General features: G+C 38.9%; 1 protein-coding gene across 8 annotated transcripts in view; it reads right to left on the bottom strand.

Moving 5' to 3' along the window:
- SYNE2 (spectrin repeat containing nuclear envelope protein 2) overlaps positions 1–21449 on the bottom strand; it is a 323976-nt gene that overhangs the window by 129838 nt on the left and 172689 nt on the right. For all 8 annotated transcript variants that reach the window (XM_060418145.1, XM_042252596.1, XM_015097110.3 and 5 more), the window contains 8 exons: positions 20670–20992; positions 19423–19567; positions 17903–18121; positions 11027–11292; positions 9107–9275; positions 5694–5849; positions 2962–3102; positions 598–780 (listed from right to left, as the gene is read on the bottom strand). In XM_060418145.1, the coding sequence (XP_060274128.1) occupies positions 598–780; positions 2962–3102; positions 5694–5849; positions 9107–9275; positions 11027–11292; positions 17903–18121; positions 19423–19567; positions 20670–20992 (1602 nt within the window). The remainder of the gene's footprint in view (positions 1–597; positions 781–2961; positions 3103–5693; positions 5850–9106; positions 9276–11026; positions 11293–17902; positions 18122–19422; positions 19568–20669; positions 20993–21449) is intronic.

The raw sequence follows: 21449 nt of genomic DNA, 5'->3' as shown, positions 1-21449 counted from the left end.
GCCTGGGAAATCCTATGTGGTCTGACTTTTGGATTCTGGGCTTCCCTGGTGGCTCAGACGGTAAAGCGTCTGTCTGCAATGCAGGAGACCCGGGTTCGACCCCTGGGTTGGGAAGATCCCCTGGAGAAGGAAATGGCAGCCCACTCCAGTATTCTTGCCTGGAAAATCCCATGGACAGCGGAGCCTGGTAGGCTACTGTCCATGGGGTTGCAAAGAGTCAGACACGACGGAGCCATTTCACTTCACTTTATTATCTCATAGTTTCCATGGCTCATGAGTCCAGGCATGGCTTAGGTGGGTCCTCAGCTCACGATGCCACAAGGCTGCAATCAAGGCCCCATCTTGAGCTTAGGTTTCTCTTCCAAGTTCATTCTCATTGTTGGTAGAATTTAGTTACAGGACTGAAATACCAGTTTCTCCAGCTGCGAAATCTGTCCCCTCGATGACCACTTGAACCTATGGTATGGCTCTAGCCTCAGGTCCTAAAACTGGCAATTCAAGGGAAACCAGCTGCCTCTGAATACGTATTTCTGTTTTAAACCCATTTCACTACTATCACTGGCTCGGTGTAGCTATCATGTATTGTTACAGCCATACCTTGTTTAGCTGTGAGGTTCTAGATTCTGCCCTCTGTGATACTTGCTGATATTGCTGGAAAGGAATCATCAATTTATCCATCCATTCTTGAGCTTGTCCTGGGTCCTGTTCAACAATGTCCTGAACTTCAGAATCCAGCTCATTTAGCTTGGAATGCCAGAGATCAAGCTCATCCCACATTTTCTGCAGACGAGAAGCATAAGTCAGTTGGGATGAAGAATATGTTAATTTCTAAGTTTTCACACAGTGTCTGTACTTGTAAGTGCTTCCCAAACATGACAGAGACAACACTGCAGTCAAAGGTTTTCACTTATGCCCAGCAACAGCATGTGACCTGAACTGGAAGACACTTTATCCGAGGTCTCTTAACTCTGCTGCTGCTGCTGCTGCGTCACTTCAGTCGTGTCCGACTCCATGTGACCCCATCGATGGCAGCCCACCAGGCTCCTCCGTCCCTGGGATTCTCCAGGCAAGAACACTGGAGTGGGTTGCCATTTCCTTTTCCAATGCATGCATGCATGCTAAGTTGCCTCAGTCATGTCCAACTCTGTGCAACCCTATGGACAGCAGCCCACCAGGCTCCTCCATCCATAGGATTCTCCAGGCAAGAATACTGGAGTGGGCTGCCATTTCCTTCTCCAGCTCTTAACTCTAACTGTATTCATTTCAGTACAAATTAGCTGTAAGGGGGCACAAAGTCCTGGGCATTTTCAGAGATGAATGACACCAAACAAGGTCAACATAACCCTAACCTAATCTTTCCAGAGTGATGAGGTAACATTTTATTTAAAAGGGCTTGGGTAAATACCTGTCTTAGACCAGTATATATATTCTTATAAATGTTAAAAAAAATGATAAAAAGAAAATATCTGCTCTGACTCACAGTAATGCAGAGTCAGGAAACTCTAGCCACATGTATTAGTAGCAACTGCCTTTGGTTCAAGAAACCAATAGACTGGATTCAAATGTAGACTTGTCTAGGGTGAGGAAATTTCAAAGGCAACATTCAATTATTACTTAATATCTGCATAAGAGCATAATTTCTAGAAATGGAAAAATCTGGTTAAGTTGCTTATTGAGAACCCAGGATTTTGTCCAATGGCAAGCCATATTCTGACCTATTTTTATTTTTAATTTAATTTTTTATCCCTTGACATCACATTTATTTGGTTTAGAGGGAGCTACAAAGCAAAGGCAGGTATGATCGTTTGTGAGCAAATTCTTGTTCACCTTATTTTAAAAGAATATACACACTCTAATGTCTTCTTAAGGAAGAACACATACAACAGGTACAATGATTTCTTTCAATATTTATAATTATTTGCTTCTTTTTACCAAAAGAAACACAATCAGATTAAATTAGAAACTAAAGGAGAGGTTTAACTGCAGGGAGGGAATAGACGGAAGGGGAGTGATAAGAAGTGAGACTTCTCTGAGGATAACTTAAAAAAAATTGAGGTAGAACTGATAACATTTTATTTGTTTTAGGTGTACAGCACAATGGTTCACTATTTCTATTTACTGCAAAATGATTGCCACAATAAGTCTAATTAAAATCCATAATCCTGGGTTTTGGAACCAAAAAAAAAAAAAAATCCATCACTATACCTAATTACAAAATTTTTTTCCCCTGTGATAAGGACTTTTAAGATGGATTCTCGTAACTATTTTTAATATTTATTTGGCTGCGCTGGGTCTTTGTTGTGGCATGCAGGATCTTTAGTTGCTTACTTGCAACATGTGAACTTTTAGTTGCAGCATGTGGGATCTAGTCCCCTGACCAGGGATTGAACCCAGGCCCCTGCACTGGGGGCACAAAGTCTTAGCCACTGGACAACCGGAAGTCTCTCTCAGCCCTATTTTTAAAAGTTTCCATTCATAGTAGAATGTTTCCTTAAAATGTAAAACAGACTGTTTTCCACACTCAGGAGTTCACTTAGAAGTTAAGAGGCAGAATATTATGTTTCTATACCATTCTAAAACCTAAGACATTCTGCATGGGAAATAAATTTGAAATTTTTATTTTTTTCTGTTTTCCTTTGGCAGTCTAAAGACAAGCTGTTAGTCCTATTCATATCCTATTGAAATATTTTTATATGTCAGTTTTCCCAAGATAGGCCTTACTTTTCTTCCCTTGTGAAAAGGCTGGTTCACAATCACAAGCTCTCAGCAGTTTGGGTCTATTCCCACCACAGAAGAAACATCACAATTCTTAAATGCAACTTTCTCCATCAAGGCATTGCAGGTGACACTGTCAGTGAGGAGGCCCCTAAATCTGGGTTAGGATCCCTGTGATGGCTAATGAACAAGGAATACACCAAATGCTGAAGGAAGTTAAGGAAGGAAGTTAAGGGAGGAAGTTACCTTTTGAATTTCTTGAGCTTTCTCAATATTTTTGCTTTTCTGCTGTAGCATCTTTTCGACATTACGAAGCCCATTATTAATTTCGTCTATTTTTTTACTCATTGTATAAGACGGTGAGCTTTTCAGAACTTCGTTGCTAATCTGTTACAAGTGAGAAATACACAACGGAGATGTTTTCCACACTCTATTCAGAGGTTCAAATACTAAAAGGGGCAGTCAAACAAGTTTGAAATTTTACTTGTACGCATTTCTTAAGGTCTGGGGAAAATTCCGAACCATACTGACTACTGCCAAAATAAGACGGTAGATTAGCGGACTAGGAAATGGCAGCTGGGTTGATCTGAACTTTTAAAGCCAACCTAAAAAAAGAAAACTGACCAACAACATTTTGCTCAATGTAATCCACAGTGTGTATGACAGCTGTGTGCTGTACTGGGCAAAACTAATGGGATGACTGTTAGAAATAAACTCCAAGGGAGCGAATGATAGGAAAGAATTCCTAGGAGAAAAATTATTTATTATACAGTCTCTCCGTTTTATGAGAGAATCCTCTGCACTGATCTGTTTTCAATAAAAGCAAACATTCTTAATCTGATGTAAAAAATGTAATCCTCACCTTAATATTTATTTGGGTGAAAAAAACTTCTAAAGTTAGCTGTTTCTTGCAGCAAAAAAGCTTAGTTTTTCTATGTGAATGTTTCTAGTATATGTTTTCCTAGCAATTAGAAATCTAGCTGTTAAACAGTGTATTTTTCTTTAATTGGAATGATTTACCTAAGAAAATAACTTGTGCTCAGAAAGATAATAAATGTTGAATGTATCATTTTTCAAATGCCTGATAGTTTGAGTTCTTGGTTTTTTTTTTCCCCCCTTAAACTATGTTGATAAAGCTTTCTCCAAGCAGCCACTGAATAACCAGTGAAGTGAAAGTTGCTCAGTCGTGTCCAACTCTTTGTGACCCCGTGGACTGTAGCCCGTCAGGCTCCCTCAGTCCATGGGGATTCTCCAGGCAAGAATACTGGAGTGGGTAGCCATTCCCTTCTCCAAGGGATCTTCCCACCCCAGGGATCGAACCCAGGTCTCTCGCATTGCGGGTGGATTCTTTACCATCTGAGCCACCAGGGAAGCCCAAGAATACTGGAGTGGGTAGCCTATCCCTTCTCCAGTGGACCTTCCCAACCCAATGAATCAGATAATACTTAATGCTTTTGTATAATCCTTTTAATTCACTTTTTAAAACCACTATATTTGTACAGCCATTGAGGCTGAACCTTCCAATGCAGATACCATACAGATACAGAAACTGAAACTGAGGCTAAATAACTTGCTTAAAGTCACACATCAAGATAGTAGGTGAACTCATCACAAGAAGCCTGAGCCATCAGACACCAAGGCCTCATGCTCTTTTCTCAACATAAGGTTGCTAGAGTTTAGATAATAAGTGATAGTTTATATAATGATTTTATCCCACAGGCCATACCATAGTCAAGATTTGTAGAAAAAAATTAATCCTGTATTAGCTTTTTATTGCTATATAACAAATTACCATGAAATGAAGCTTTCTGATATTTTAAGCAGTTATTCTCCAAGCAGAAATGCTTATCATTTTCATACACTAGGAGATCAAGAATTAGGTGAAGTATGCAGCCATCTGAATTACACAGAATGGTATTGTGTCTACTGCATGGGTCCTATAAACATACCATGCAATAAAAATCAGTTTACAGACATACACAGATATAAAAATTACAGATGAAACTTTCAACCCTAGATTTAAAAGGTAAATTTGGATGACTAACTCACTTTGTTAAGGATTTTCACATGAAGTAGTCAGGAAAACCAATTTAGTTTCTCTCAAAAACATTTATATATTTTCTAACAATACATGAATCTTGGGGAAGTTTCTCATAATAGATTATCTCCTGTGTCAAATAAACAAGATTTGCTATAATATTTATTAGGAGTTTACATGTTTTCGATATGGGTTAAATTTTCCAAAGAAATCTGTCATAAGTTTGAAATCTGTTTTTTCGTGTGTGCAATTAATATCTACCTTATTGAATTATAGGCATTTTAGGCTTCAAAAGGCAATACAAAAATCTTTCTGCATTCTTCAGGACCAAACTGAACGGTGCCCTGTTGGATTGGGGCAGCCTTTAAATGACATAATAAAATTAATTGTCTTGTTAATCTCCTATGTCTCCAAATACTAGGGAAATTTCCTATTCTTTCTTTCAACCTGGACTTTCAGGTATAAAAGATTTGTTTGGGAATGCTGTGTGAGAATTATGTTACCATCATCATCAGAAAGGCACTGTGTGTTAAGTGCTATTCCTAGTGAGTTATGAAATGTGTATTCTTATTGCTCTTGGTTGCAATTTCAAAATGTTAAAGGTAAAGTATTATTCATGTTCAAAATTTTGCAGTGACTTTCCAGAAAAAGGAAAGCCAAGTAAAAGACGATATATAACTCTATTTTTAAGTGCAAGAGAAGAAAAACTAAGCATCTTGACATCTAAAAATAAATAGACTAATTCTGTTACCTGCGTCACTTATTTAGAGCAGCATTTAATTCACAAAAAATTATCACTCAACTAAACTCTATAAAAACAGACATAGTTGGAATCGGGATAAATGAAAATGTGATATTAAATGATATTTTCTTCTTTATATTCATTCCCCCTCCACTCATTCTCCTCCATAAATAATACCACGAATACAAACATTATTACCTTCTCATCTACGTCTTCTAAAGCATTTCTGCATTCTTCCACCTGGGATTCAATCTCTGCAGGGACTATGGTGTACATTTCAGAATACTTGATTCGCAGTTTTTCCATAATATTCTCAAAAGTTAGCTTCCCTTTCTTAAGAATGCTTTGAAGCTCCTAAAAAAATCAAGAGAGTTTCAAATGCTCCCAGACAGAGAAAAAGTTTAACTTTAAAAATGAAAGCTGCTTTCCAGCACATCCTTATGATTTAAATGAGCAAACTTTGCATGACAAAACCTCACTATTGATACAAGCTGATTAAGCCTGAGAGATCTTCAGTTCGGTTAGATGATGCTTTCTAAATTGTAAAGAATTAAACTTGATATCTCTTCATAGTGTCAAACCATTGTCCTGAAAAGACATTACAACATCTCCTGCTTCTAAAGTACCTCTAAGATTTAAGTATATCTCAGTAGCAGTCTTGATCTAAAAAGCTGCTAGTAGCAAAAAGTTTCAAAGATTTTTTAATTATTATTAACTTGTTGCCATTTCTGCTTCTTCCTACATTAACATCACAATGATTCAAGGCCACTAAAAGCCCTGTGTTTGAAGCAGAAGTGTCTGCTTTCAGGTAATTAGACAGCCCAGTGGAGCTCAACCTCTTTCAAAAGGGAGGGTTCCAGTTCCCTGTAAAGAATGTGAGTTTTTAGGAGATAAAAGAAACCTGAACAAACCGTCTATTGGTAGTGGCCTAGAAACAGAATCTGATCTGCGTTCTCCTGCACTAATTATAAAGGAGAAACTCATTTGTTTGGGAAAGTTTCCCAAAGATAAAGTAGAAAAATACTTCTTGACTTTCCTGTGGCTTTTGGGGGTTTCTTTCCTTTTTACAGTAGCTAGTCAGTAGCATTATTTGTGTCAATGGATTGAGCCACCACACTGAAGAATGATTACAGTTTTGAATGACTCCCCGATGTGTCACTGCTTTCCTTTTCTTAACCCTCAGCAGAGAACAAATCTAGAGAGGAAAAGTCAGAGAACACCACCATTCTGACAAATGTGGGGTTCAGATACAGTGTGCTCCCGGTTTATCTAGACCTCGCTGGGAGTATAGATCTTCATTCAGAGCTACCCCAAGATGGCTTCCCCATGAAGAATGCTTCTGTGACCCAGAGTAAGCTTCCTTTTTCATTGAAAACCAAAAGCTCTGCAACTTTTGAACAAAGCTTCATCACTTTTGCCTGTTACCACTGAATGGAATGAAAAGAGATGGGTCTGAAAATGACCCTTAGCCTATGTATAGACTGATATTTAGTTGCTAAGCTGTGTCCGACTCTCACAACCCCATGGACTGCAGCCCACCAAGCTCCTCTGCCCATGGGATTCTCCAGGCAAGAATCCTGGAGTGGGTTGCCATTTCCTTCCTTCATTGGCAGGTGGATTCTTTACCACTGCACCACCTGGGAAGCACTTATAGATAGTGTGATATAATAAATATATTTAGAGTTTTTACATATTAATTTTTATTGGAGTATAGTTGTTTTACAATGTCATATAGGTTTCTATTATATACCAAAATAAATCAGCCATATATATAGAAAAATTCCCTCCCTTTTGGACTTCCTTCCTATTCAGGTCACGACAGTGCATTAAGCAGAGTTCCCTGTGTTATACAGTATATTCTCATTAGTTATCTATTTTATATAGAGTATCAACCCCAATCTCCCAGTTTCTCCTAAATATATTTAGTCTTCATCCCTAGTTCCTGGCACAGCTTCTAAAACCTTTGGAATTTCCTGGATTGGGGAGAATGTCTTTTGTTATTTATAACAAGCCTTTTCCAACCCTAAGGGAGTTTATGGTAATAAGAAGACCTTGGTGGGTGGGTGAAGGGTGGGGGTGTGTAGGGGATGACAGCTTCAGGAAGGGGGTTGGTTGCCACGGGAACCAGCCATGTGATTAGAGGGTTGGAACTTCCAAACCCCTAGAGGGGAGAAGGGCTAGACTATGTTAATCACCAACTGTCAGTGATTTAATCAACCATGCCTATATAATGGAGCCTCCATTTGCTGCTGTTATTCAGTCACTCAGTTGTGTCTGATTCTTTGCAACCCCATGAACTGCAGCACGCCAGGCTTCCCTGTCCTTTACCATCGCTGTGAGCTTGCGGAAACTTATGTCCATCAAGTCAGTGATGCCATCCAGCCATCTTATCTTCTGTCATCCCCTTCTTCTCCTGCCTTCAGTCTTTTCCAGCATCAGGGTCTTTTCTAATGAGTCAGTTCTTCACATCAGGTGGCCAAAGTATTGGAGTTTCAGCTTCAGCATCAGTCCTTCTAATGAAGATTCAAGATTTATTTCCTTTAGGATTAACTGGTTGGATCTCCTTGCAGTCCAAGGGATTCTCAAGAGTCTTCTCCAACACCACAATTCAAAAGCATCAATTCTTCGGCATTCAGCCTTCTTTATGGTCCAACTCTCACATCCATACATGACTACTAGAAAAACCATAGCTTTGACTATATGGACCTTCGTCAGCAAAGTAATGTCTCTGCTTTTTAATATGCTGTCTCGATTTGTTCCACTTTTCTTCCAAGGAGCAAGCGTCTTTTAATTTTGTGGCTACAGTCACCTTAAACACGGTTTGGGGTCGCTCTGGATTGATGGACACATCAAGGTGCTGGGAGAGTGGTATACCCAGAGAAGGCATGGAGGTTTCATGCCCCTCTCCCCATACATTTCTTCTGGTTGGCTGTTTCTGAGTTGTATCCTTTACAATAAACCAGGAATAGCAAATAAAGTGCCTCCCTGAGCTCTTTGAGCCATTCTAGCAAATTTACAAGCCTGAGGAAGGAGTCATGGAAGTCCTGGCTTTATAGCCTGTCATTCAGAATTTACCAGTGGCATGTGAAGTGGGGGAGTCTTGTGGGACTGATCCCCAAAGCTGGTGGTCAGTACTAACTCCTTGCAGTTAGTGTCAGAATGGAATTGGTGTCCCAGTTGGTGTCTAGAGGGTTGAGAACAGGTTAGTGTGTGGGTGGGGGGAAAGCACCACACACTTGGGGGCAGAATGTTTTGAGTAAAAACAGTTCCACCCCATCAGAGATAAGGTATTACATCCTTCTAAAGTGAGCAGTTTAACATACTATACAAGAGTAGTCACAGGCCCTGTTCATCACACACACCTGAAATGTAGTTGAAAAGGGGTTGCTTGGTCCACACTGGCCTATTCCCAACCTGGTCCCAATCTGCTCTCTGTGCTCCAACCATGTGGATCTCCTGTGGGTCTGCCACACCACGCCATAGGGCCTCTGCACATGTTTTCCTTTTCTAGGTTCCCTCGACACTAGCCATCGTATTACCTTCACTCTAGTAACTTTGGATCCAAGATTTCAGACCTGTATCAGCCACATTCACTATCATTCCTCACTTACCTCAAGCTGTTCTGCCTTTTCTGGACAGTCTTGTAATTCCATATTTTGGAAAGAGATTGTGGTCTGTTGAAATAAATTCTTCAAAGTAGTTATTTCTTTCGTAAAGGAATGTCTTTCTTGGATTTCATTCTGCATCAATTCCTTATTTTTTCGGGCTTTCTGGAAAAGCCTAAAGTAGAGCATCAAAATAAGATTATTCCTTTCTTCTGTTTTTCTCTAGGCAATAATTTTAACAATTAACAAGATGTCTATAAAGCTGACAAAAGACCTTTTTTCTCCTGAGAGAAAATGACCAGTTTTCAAGATTTATAGACTATATGAAAACTGAAAGTGTTGGTCACTCAGTCACGTCTGACTCTTTGCGACCCCATGGATTGTAGCCCGCCAGACTCTTCTGTCCATGGAATTCTCGAAGCAAGAATACTGGAGTGGGTAGTCATGCCCTTCGCTATGGGATCTTTCCGACCCAAGGATCAAACCCGGGTCTTCTGCATTGCAGGCAGTTCTTTACTGTCTGAGCCACCAGGGAACCCCATATATAAACATATATCAAGTTCTATCACTCCACCAAAAACCTCTCTAAAACTTTCATCTCAGAATACCTTCTCACACTTTACCTTCCAACTGCCAGCTCTATCCTCCTTTTTTCCATTTAATCCCTGAGTTCAACTGAATATGACCAGAGGTGCAAATGAAGGAATGAGTGGGCTCATAGGGTCAGAGATGACCCCACTGGTCTTTCTATCTGAGCTGCCCCTGCTTGCTATGGATGCAGCCATCATGTTTTTTGGAGGAACTTAAGTCGTTAAAATCTTTCCTCAGGGCTATCTGGTATTTCTAGCTACAAACATATTACCTCCTTTGACCCAGTGATCCTACTTCTTGGCATCTTTCTTGATGAATTAATTCTGGAATGAAATTCTAGCATAATACTCACTGTGAGCTTTAGTCAGTGGTGTCCTACTCTGCAATCCCACGGACTGTAGCCTGCCAGGCTCCTCTGTCCATGGAATTCTCTAGGCAAGAATACTGGACTGGGTTGCCATTTCCTTCTACAATACTCACTGTAGTGTTTTTACAAAAATAAAATAGATTATATTTAATTTTAAGGTTCTGTATTAGGGGCTTGGTTACGCCTGAGCGACTTACACACATGCCCACATAAATACATTATTGGGCTTCCCAGGTAGCGCTAGTGATAAAGAATCAACCTGTCAATGAGCGAGATGCAAGAGACATGGGTCAAAAAGATCCCCCGGAATAGGAAATGGCACTCCACTATTCTTGCCTGGAAAATACCATGGACAGAGGAGCCTGGTGCGCTACAGTCCAAGAGGTCACAAAGAGTTGGACACCCCTGAGCACTACTACTACTACTAAATACATTATAGCATATCTACAAGGTGATATAGTTATATTTCAGAGAACATTTAATAGCATAGGAAACTGAACAAAATATGCTGATAGATGGCTCAGCAGAATACAAAACAGGAAGGTACTATAATCACAATTAAAAATATATATATAACCATAGTAAGAAAGTTGAATGATTGGTAGTAACTGTCACTGAATGGTAAAATTAAAGGTGATTTTTATATTAATCTTCATAATTATCCACATTCTCTAAACTTCATTTAATGAATATGTATTGCTAAGTTAGAAAAACAGCAAACATTAAAAAATATTTTTGAAAGATTCACCCACAGTAACACCAAGATGAAGAAGGTGTGCTTGTTTTAATTATCATTAATATTAATCTTTTCTATCCTTTTCACACCTATCAGTGTTGATGCAACTCAATTCTGCCATACCATCTATCCTTGTTCTATAATATTTTTATATTCTAGAAATTCAATATTTTCTCAATTTTTAGCCTGAGTTATCAAGCCCATTTCCTTAGTAGTTTTTCATAAATCTTACTTGTGGCATCGTTCTTGCATAGACATAATCTCTTGAGATGCAGGAACACTTTCCACAGCCCCCACGCCTTCAGGAGTGTTCTGGATATTTTTTATGCGCTGCAGAAGAAGGGCCAGTAACAGCTGTTGCTGCTCCACATTCTCCTCGTATTGGTGTAAACAGTCCAGCAGCCCCAGGAGTTCCTCTGTGGAGGCTGCCTCTTTTGCTTTGGAAATTTCAGGAAGTTCTTCTTGAAGAATATCTAGGATAATTACTTCTCGTTCAATCTAATTTAAGAAGAAAGAAAGAAAAAAGGATCTGAAATAAGTAAAATATATTCTTAACTACTTCAGGACTCAGGAATCATAATTTCGCTCGTCAGAGGATTCCCAATGCCAAATTCCAGTTCAAAGTAATATCTGTCTTCCTATAGCTGGGAATATTATCCCTTCAGGATTTTAATCCCGTGGTTCCCAGCTTTGATCATGTAGATGTGTGGTTAAAAAGAAGTGTTGCTGTTATGAGCTGAAGGAAATACTATTGAATATTTTCATAATTTCTTTTTCCTTTCAGGATCAGTTGCTTTACTAAAGCAATTCCTTGAATGAGCTCCACCAAACTGCATCCATGAAGTAGAAGAGGTTGGATAAGTACTGGATAATTTTTCTATAACTCTCTCTTTTCCTTCACATCCAATCCCTATATACTCAGAAAAGTAAGTTCAATGGGTCCTCATTACCTGTCACCTAAACCAATAGGAATGCTGCCCAAATGACTGGACTGCTCATGTATTTCTCAACCACAGCTAAATGTAGAATTCAGAAATACATAACCTAATAAATCAAATCTCTAGAAACTGGGGTTCTACCAGCCCTGAAACTCAAACAAAGACACAGAAAACCAGATCCCTCTTACTCCCTCCTCAAATCCTCTAGCCCTCTCCTCTGCTGCAGCAAACATTTATCACATTGTTCCAGCATTGTTAACATTCCTGCTGTATGCTCAGACAGAATCAGGCATCTTGCAGTCTTGACGTCACTGAATATCACACAGCTCAACTACATTTATGACAACATGCTAACTTAAATGATGAGCTGGATGCCTAGTAGGACGTGCCAAAGAATGAGAATTCAAGAGCACCAGAATCAATTAAGTTTCTCAGGGACCAATGGTCTGGGGCATGCCAACACTTCTATAAGGTAAAGATCAAGTTGTTCAATATTGCACTTCTACTGCCAAGAACGAGGCCCAGCACCAGATGGACCCTTTGGGATTTTGTCAGCTGTGTATGCTATACTTGTGACTGTTGCTCATATCCATCTATCAAAATGCTGCCAGTGTGGAGGGGGCAGTGCAGCAGGGCCAGGATGTAGTATAAGCCACCCTGTCACTCGGGCCATAGGTTCCAGCCGAGTCTCCAACTGCTAGAATACATGGGTACATGTGCAGATTGGCCCCTCTCCAAAGGACTCAGTTATGGAGTTTGTGCTTTCCATTACCTCAAACCTAAATTCAGTTGAACTGAAGTCCTAGTTCTCAGGCAGGCAGCTGTAGTTCCCCCAGGGAATGGGTTCCACTGGGTCATTTTACATTTTACCCCGCTCCAGTCAAAGAACCAGCATGCACAGAAAGAAAGAAATTGCTATGTGGACAGAGGTAACTGTCTATCTAGGGTTTCCAGCACACACTGGGGTTGAAAGAACTATGTTCATAATCCAGGACTAATCAAGCATTTCTTGGTGCTTCCATGGCCAGTGATAACCATAAACAGGCAACTGTGGCAACCAGGACCCGATAAGAGTAAAGCGACTAAAGGCTCTAACCTTTCCGGGGTCAGCTCTCCTATCTCCCACTCCTGTTCCCTTGGATCACTTTCCAAAGTAAACCACCTGCTGACAAGCCCCTGTCTCAGGTTCTGCTCTCTGCTGTTAAAGCTGGTAAGTCATTAGGAAGAGAATGCAAGGGGGAAGAATAATTTTTTTTTAGGACAATATTTTCATCCAAAAGCCAGGCAATTCTTCAGTTTGTGAATGGATAAAGTGTTGTGTGTGAGTCTAGTAGAATATTACTCAGAAATGAACTACTGATACAAGCAACAGTATGAAGGAATTTCACACACACTATGCTTAGTGGGAGAAGGCCAAACTCAAAAGCATTTGAATCCATTTTTATGACTCTGAAAATGGCAAGACAGATTATTGATTGCCACAGGCTGGAGGTAACAGAAGGGAGTGACTACAAAGGGCACAGGGGGATTTCTGGGTGATGGAAATGTTTGAAGCCTTGATTTATTGGTGGTCATGTGACTATGCATTTCTCAAAATGCAGCAAACCTTAAATTAGTAAGAGTTACCACAAAGATTATGCATTCATTCTGCAGCCCCTGGATGATTTTCCTTGGACAGAGCAGTCTAACAAAAATTGGTTATAAAACTTTTGGGTTCAGTCAGTTATAAAGTTTAGTCTAGAAAGGGAGGAGGAACTATAGCTGTTTCATAAGTAAACACAGCGAAGGAGACTGAAAACTTGCAAGCAACAAAAATAAGAACTAAAACTAAAACGGAAAAGACTTTGGGATCTTTGGTAGAAGAGAAAGAAGACAGCCTTACACCTCCCATCATTATTGAAGACATGCCTTTATTTCAGCACATTACAATCAGTGAAGCATAAAATGATGATCCTGAATAACCAGGAATGAGTAATTAAATTAAGCAGACTCTGCTTAAGAAAACAGGAAGATAAGACTTTAGGGGGAAAACACAGTAAATCAAAATTTAAATTAATTTTTTAATTGGTAAATTTAAATAAGCATGTATGCTTTTGAAAATATATTTACAAAACTTTTCTTTCATAAAGATACTGGATTGTACTTTTTAAAATATAAATTTATTTATTTTAATTATAGGCTAATTACTTTACAATATTGTATTGGTTTTGCCATACATCAACATGAATCCACCACAGGTGTACACGTGTTCCCCATCCTGAACCCCCCCTCCCACCTCCCTCCCCGTGGACTGTATTTTTTTAAAACAGAAATTCATTTTGTCACTTGTAAAATCAACCATGCCAAAAGAACCTTGCATGTACAGGTATTTAGATGGTATAATTTTTATTGAATGGATGAAAGCTATTTTAAACTCATATCAATTTGGTAGGTGTAAATATCATTTAAGTGGATAGCTTAGTGGTTAAAAACGGACTGTAAGTTGAATCTTCCATCACTCACTTATGAAACTGAGCAACTTAATCTCACTGTGCCTCACTTTCTTCATCTATAAAATGAGGATAGCAAAAATATCTACACTTCATAGGATTCTTGTGAGGATAAACGTAAGTGTAACACATGTCAAGTGCTTAGAACTGTGCCTGACACGTGTTCAATTAAGTGCCTGTTAAGTGTTAGTAGTCATTATTGTTAGTACAGGAGAACATATTTTGTTTGCATTACTCTTTGAAAGACATTCTGTTAGCAGATACTGTCAAATGTATGAATAACTACAAATATAACTACTACTAAATAACTAATGAGTATGATTGCCTGGTACTGATAAAATATGATTGCTAATGCGTATAGAGCAAGAAAAGATAATGTAATAAAATATAAATAAGCTTAGGACTGGCCTAGACCTGGATTTGAATAAGAGCTGTCCCTCAACAAATACTAAGTGCCAATTTAGAGCAAAGCCTTGTTCAGATTCCAAAATTATGCAATGGGCAAAATAGATATGGCCCCAGTCCACAGCCCCAGTTTAATCACTAGCTTAGAGGGCTTGTACCAACTTAAATTTCTAAGTGCCTCAGCTTTTCCATTTGGAAAATGGTCATAACAGGTAACTCGTGAGGGCAAAAATTCAGCGGCATCATGTGTGAACTGCCTTTTTTTTTTCCCAGCCCTGCTGTGTGGTGTGTGGGATCTTAGTTCCCTAACTAGGGATCAAACTTGTGCCCTCTGCAATGAGAGCAAGACGTTCCTAACCACTGGACTGCCTTCTCAGCACAGCACACGGGAACACACTGCACAGAAGGCCTCAGCAGACAGTGCCATTGTGGATGAAAAAGAACCAGAGGCTGGCAGTCCTGCTAAAAGTACAATTTTACAAAGCTCCTTGATGTTTTCACATTCAAGAGACTATTTACTAATCCAACCCAGGCAACATCACTAAAATGATACTCATTTTCAAGAAGACCAAGTTTTTAGTTTGGGCTTCCCTTGTGGCTGAGCTGGTAAAGAATCTGCCTGCAAGGCAGGAAACCTGGGTTCAATCCCTGGGTTGGGAAGATCCCCTGGAGAAGAGAACAGCTACCCACTCCAGTCTTCTGACCTGGAGAATTCCTTGGTCTGCATAGTCCATGGGGTCGCAAAGAGTCGGACACGATTGAGTGACTTTCAAGTTAAGTTCTGTAGGTAACTTTCCTCTATCCTTAGACAGGTAGAAAAATATGACAGTGCTAAACATTTAAATCCTAAAGCAATGTGACCTACTGCCAATCAAGTATTGATTATATTTCTGTTTTAAGCAATTCAGCAGGAATTTTGACAGGCATAAGAGAGAAGAGTTTTCACTTAACGTTTTGATTTGTACCTCATTTATGACTGGTTCTGTAGAAAGATTAAAGAATACCCTAAGATAATTTTATGTGGTATTGGAGAAGACTCTTGAGAGTCCCTTGGACTGCAAGGAGATCAAACTAGTCAATCCTGAAGGAAATCAGCCCTGAATATTCACTGGAAGGACTGATGCTGAAGCTGATGCTCCAATACTTTGGCTACCTGATGTGAACAGCCAACTCTGGGAAAGATTGAAGGCAGGAAGAGAAGGGGACGACAGAGGATGAGCTGGTTGGATGGCATCACTGACTCAATGGACATGAGTTTGAGCAAGCTCTGGGAAATAGTGAACAACAGGGAAGCCTGGCATATTATAGTCCATGGGGTCACAAAGAGTATGACATGATTGAGTGAATGAAAAACAGCAAAGATAATTTTATACTATTTTAAATTTTCCTTCTAAATGTATGTGATGCCTTAGGCCTCAACCATGGTTAAATTAACGTCTGTGATCAATTTATACTATGGAGGTTTTCTTTGAGACAGTCTTCGGAAAGAACATCTTACATACTTTTAGGTCAATAATTAACAACTGTAGTTAATTTCCACAGTTAACAACTGCAATTAATTTAAAAATAAGTTGGTTATTATGAATAGTACCTTATTCTAACCTTTAATGTGATGGAGAGACAGTTATTTTTAAGAGGGTTTAAGCTTTCATTCCAATCCCAAAGAAAAGCAATGCCAAAGAATGGTCAAACTACCGCACAATTGTACTCATCTCACACGCTAGTAAAGTAATGCTTAAAATTCTCCAAGCCAGGCTTCAGCAATATGTGAACCATGAACTTCCAGATGTTCAAGCTGGTTTTAGAAAAGGCAGAGGAACCAGAGATCAAATTGCCAACATCCGCTGGATCATCAAAAAAGTAAGAGAGTTCCAGAAAAACATCTTTTTCTGCTTTATTGACTATGCCAAAGACTTTGACTGTGTGGATCACAACAAACTGTGGAAAATTCTGAAGGAGATGGGCATACCAGACCACCTGACCTGGCCCTTGAGAAACCTGTATGCAGGTCAGGAAGCAACAGTTAGAACTGGATATGGACCAACAGACTGGTTCCAAATTGGGAAAGGAGTATGTCAAGGCTGTATATTGTCATCCTGCTTATTTAACTTATATGTAGAGTACATGATGAGAAATGCTGGACTGGAGGAAGCACAAGCTGGAATCAAGATTGCTGGGAGAAATATCAATAACCTCAGATATGCAGATGACACCACCCTTATGGCAGAAAGTGAAGAAGAACTAAAGAGCCTCTTGAAGAAAGTGAAAGAGGAGTGAAAAAGTTGGCTTAAAGCTCAACATTCAGAAAACTAAGATCATGGCATCTGGTCCCATCACTTCATGGCAAACAGATGGGGAAACAGTGGCTGACTTTATTTTTCTGGGCTACAAAATCACTGCAGACGGTGATTGCAGCCATGAAATTAAAAGACACTTACTTCTTGGAAGGAAAGTTATGACCAACCTATACAGCACATTAAAAAGCAGAAACATTACTTTGTCAACAAAGGTCTGTCTAGTCAAGGCTATGGTTTGGTTTTTCCTGTGGTCATGTATGGATGTGAGAGTTGGACTAATAAAGAAAGCTGAGCGCAGAAGAATTGATGGTTTTGGACTGCGGTGTTGGAGAAGACCCTTGAGAGTCCCTTGGACTGCAAGAAGATCCAACCAGTTCATCCTAAAGGAGATCAGTCCTGGGTGTTCATTGGAAGGACTGATGTTGAAGCTGAAACTCTAATACTTTGGCCACCTGATGTGAAGAGTTGACTCATTTGAAAAGACCCCAATGCTGGGAAAGATTGAGGGCAAGAGGAGAAGGGGATGACAGAGGATGAGATGGTTGGATGGCATCACTGACTCAATGGACATGGGTTTGGGTGGACTCCGGGAGTTGGTGATGGACAGAGAGGCCTGGCGTGCTGTGGTTCATGGGGTTGCAAAGAGTTGGACGTGAGTGAGCAACTGAACTGAAATTATATGCACAATAAACATTTTAAAGATCATATGGGCAACTCATCACTTATTTCTAAGTTATCTGACACTGAAAAAATGCCACTATCATGAAAGAACTTGAATCATTCTTGAATCATATCTTGGAGATTATTTTGCTAGGACCTGATCGCTATAAACCATGGACATGGTTCCATATATGTGATGTAAGCAAGTGGTACAGATCAAGGACTTGTTTTACAATTTTAAAAAATGAAAATAATAAAGCAATTTAAATGACACATGTTAGTAAACTGTATGTTGTGATTGTTGCTCATAAGCACTTACTTCTTCATGGACAAATTTCCACTCCTGCTTCAGTTCTTCACACCACATCTCCCACTCTTTAGCAGCTTCCAGCAAATTTATCCATCTCTCCCAAAGAGCCGATGTGCTTCTGAGCAAATAGAGGCTGTCACTGTCCGTGCACGTGGCTCTCAAGTGTCTGACGACCTGTCGTTGTTTAATCAGTTCTCCCTTGGTTGATATAAGATTTGACACAAAGGCCTTAAGAGAGAAAAGAAAAAGATGAATAGAATTTTTCTGAATTCAGAACTATTCTGAAAGTTATAAACTATTTCAATCTTGAACAATTAACGTTTTAAAATCATCCATAAGTAAGATGTGATCCATTTTTATTCCTTTTGAAAGTCAATTTGAGACAGATGAGAAGTGTCAATGTATTGTTATACAGCACATGAATTTAGGATTATGGGGACAAATAATGACCCTTAAATCACATTTTCCAAGTAAACATGTGTCTTCCAAGGTAAATATTCCTAGAAGTTCATTTTTTAAAAATTTTAATGTAAGTCCCATATTTTGTTGTTGTTCACATTAAGTCATGTCCGACTCTTTGCAACCCCGTGGACTTCAGCACGCCTGGCCTCCCTGTCCTTCACTATCTCCTGGAGTTTGCCCAAGTTCATGTTCTTAAGTTGGTGATGCTATTCCACCATCTCATCCTCTACAGCCCTCTTCTCCTTTTGCCTTCAGTCTTTCCCAGGATCAGGGCCTTTTTCCAGCAAGTCAGCTCTTCCCATCAGATGGCCAAAGTATTGGAGCTTCAGCTTTAGCATTAGTCCTTCCAATGAGTATTCAGGGTTGGACTGGTTTGATCACTTTGCTGTACAAGTGAATTTCAAGAGTCTTCTCCAGCACCACAATTTGAAAGCATCAATTCTTCAGTGCTCAGCCTTCCTTATGGTCCAACTCGCACATCCACAGATGGCTACTGGAAAGACCATAGCTTTGGCCCATATTTTACTAGATAGGTATTAATAATTTGTACACTTACTGCATCAGCCACTTACACATTAGTTCAGGTTTTTTGGCTTTGTGTTTGTTTGTTTTGTGGTAGATGATAAGCACAGATGATTTAAAATATTCTCATCCAAATGCTTATAACACAATACTGCAACAGATAAAAACTGCAAAACTAAAATTGCTCAGTAATAAAGTATAAAAAGTAACCAGAATTTAGTACTTAAGATAGTTGCATTAAATGCTCTGTCATAGACCCAGTGATCTCCAACAAAGTAACAAGCAAGGCAAAGCTTTCAAAAGAATGATTAATAAGGACAGTATGATACTGGGCAGAGGACTGTCCTGTGAACTCAACTGATTAACTCTCTCAGAACCAATGCTTCATTTTCCCCATGGGTTTTGGTTTAGGAATTTTCTTGAGTGTATGAATTAGGTTAAAGATTTCTGTGGGTCATAACAGAGCCATATCCTCCGATGCCTCCACTTGCTCTTCCTGCCAATTTTTGCACACAGTCTTACTGAAGAGTTGGAGTATCTGTTACCTTGCTCTGTTCCAAGCGCTCCAAAGCTTCTTTGTAAGACACTGGCAAGGGGCACATGGACTGCCCAAGAATGGTCTCCATCTGGCTGAGGTTAGTGCAAATTTTCTCATTTATATTCCTATAGCATTTGTAATTGTCAAGACACCTAGTGAGGCACAGTTGGGGGAAAAAAGTAATATTATACTTTATTTAGTGCAATAAATTCTGAACTTTCCATGTATTCTGAACCCCTAATAAAAAACAGAATTCTCTTTTTGCTACTCAGTATATTTCAACAAATACTTATTGACTACTTCCCCGTCACCAGATCTGCATGAGACTTTTAATGCAAATATTAACAGGTAGATTAAGACTGTTCCCCAAACATTTAAACTTTGGAAAACTGTATTCTTGAACACTGCCAACAAGGTGTAAACTGGTACAATTCTTGTAGAAAGCTCCTTCTTCTTAAAACTGCTCATAACTTTTGATGGAGAAATATTCACAGAAGAGGCTCAAGTTCATTAGCAATAATAAAGATTCAAATTAAAACCACAATGAAATATCATTTCTCAACCATCAGACTGGCAAAAATTAAGAATTGATGAGGATACAGGACCACTGGAATATTAATATGCTGCTGGCTTGAGTAGAAATAGATAAAATCATTCAGAATTAAAAATTTAAGATGTGTATAACTTTTGACCTGGTAATCACCATCCTAAGTATACACCCAAGGGAAGTGAATTTAAAAACGTTCTTCCTAGAAAAAACTGCCACAATCCAAATATCTACCAATACCTGGGTGAGTGAATTTTACTACAGACAAAACATGAATGAACTTCAGAATCATAATGATAAGTGTGAAAAAAAATGAAGTCACAGAAGAGAACACATACATGAAAACAGGAGACAAATATATAGTAAAAATATTTTTTAAAGCAAAGGCATGGTCAATAAAGACAGGATAATGGTTATTTCTGAGAGGAGAGGGAAGGAGTCCACAAAGGAATTAAAAAGTCATGATGTTTACCTTTGAACCTTTCAGTACAAAGGTGTTTATCATTATTCTTTACACCACATGCAGATTTCTATAAACATTCCATTTTAAGCACTTGATATTAAGAAAAAATAAAAAATGCAACAGAATATTTGCTATAGGTTTCCTTAGACAGTGATTTTTATTTTCCAAATTATTTCTAACGTGTACATGTTAATTATAATCTATATTTGCTCTTAAAGCCTTACCTTTAGAAAGAAGTGCCTACCTTTCTACTTCAGCTTCCTTTCCTTTGGCTGCCTCCCTCAAGGCTGAGTGCTTAGAAACTAAGTCCTGGAAAGTGCGCTCAAGCTGTCGTTTAGCTTCCAGGCTGGATATAGTCCCCAAATTCTCAGTGAGGTCCTGGATGCCTGCTATTGTGGATTTCAGTTCCTCTTGTTTCCGGCGAGGCACCTCTACTGATTCTTCTGGATTATCAAGATCTACTCTCTGCGACGCAATGATGGCTTCCAGATTGGAGATGATCTCCGTGGCCCTGGAGACTGCTTCATTATAGCGTGTCATATTTTCATAAGCATCATTCAAGACATTCTGGTGAATGGGAGATTAAATGCTGTGATGAAATTTCCAAATGTGGGGGATTTCTGTCATTTTTGAATGTCTGGGATACATTCATAATACGTCTCTGGGTCATACAAGAGCAAGCGTCTCACACTTTTAATTTGATAATATTATACCGATATTTTAAAATGAATAAGTTTTTCTTTGCATAAAGAAAATTATTTCTAGAATTATTTCATATTTAAATTTTAAATGTTTCATAAAGAAAAAATCTAAATTTATAAATACATGTCATGAATCATTTCTAATGATATATATAAATGGTCTAGAACTCTTGTATTAGACTATTAAATAAAACAACTGAATATATTTAATGTATATAACCTCAAGAAATATTTGTGGAAAAAAAACACAAAAAACTGGAAAGACTGCCTCCCCAGATCTGCCGCATTTCTAAATTAATGTCTCTGCCATTAACTTTAGTTTT

This window comes from Ovis aries, chromosome 7 (assembly GCF_016772045.2).
Source record: "Ovis aries strain OAR_USU_Benz2616 breed Rambouillet chromosome 7, ARS-UI_Ramb_v3.0, whole genome shotgun sequence".
NCBI classification, from domain to species: domain Eukaryota; kingdom Metazoa; phylum Chordata; class Mammalia; order Artiodactyla; family Bovidae; genus Ovis; species Ovis aries.
The sequence above is the reverse complement of the archived record's forward strand: the minus strand, read 5'-3'. Positions and strand labels throughout refer to the sequence as shown.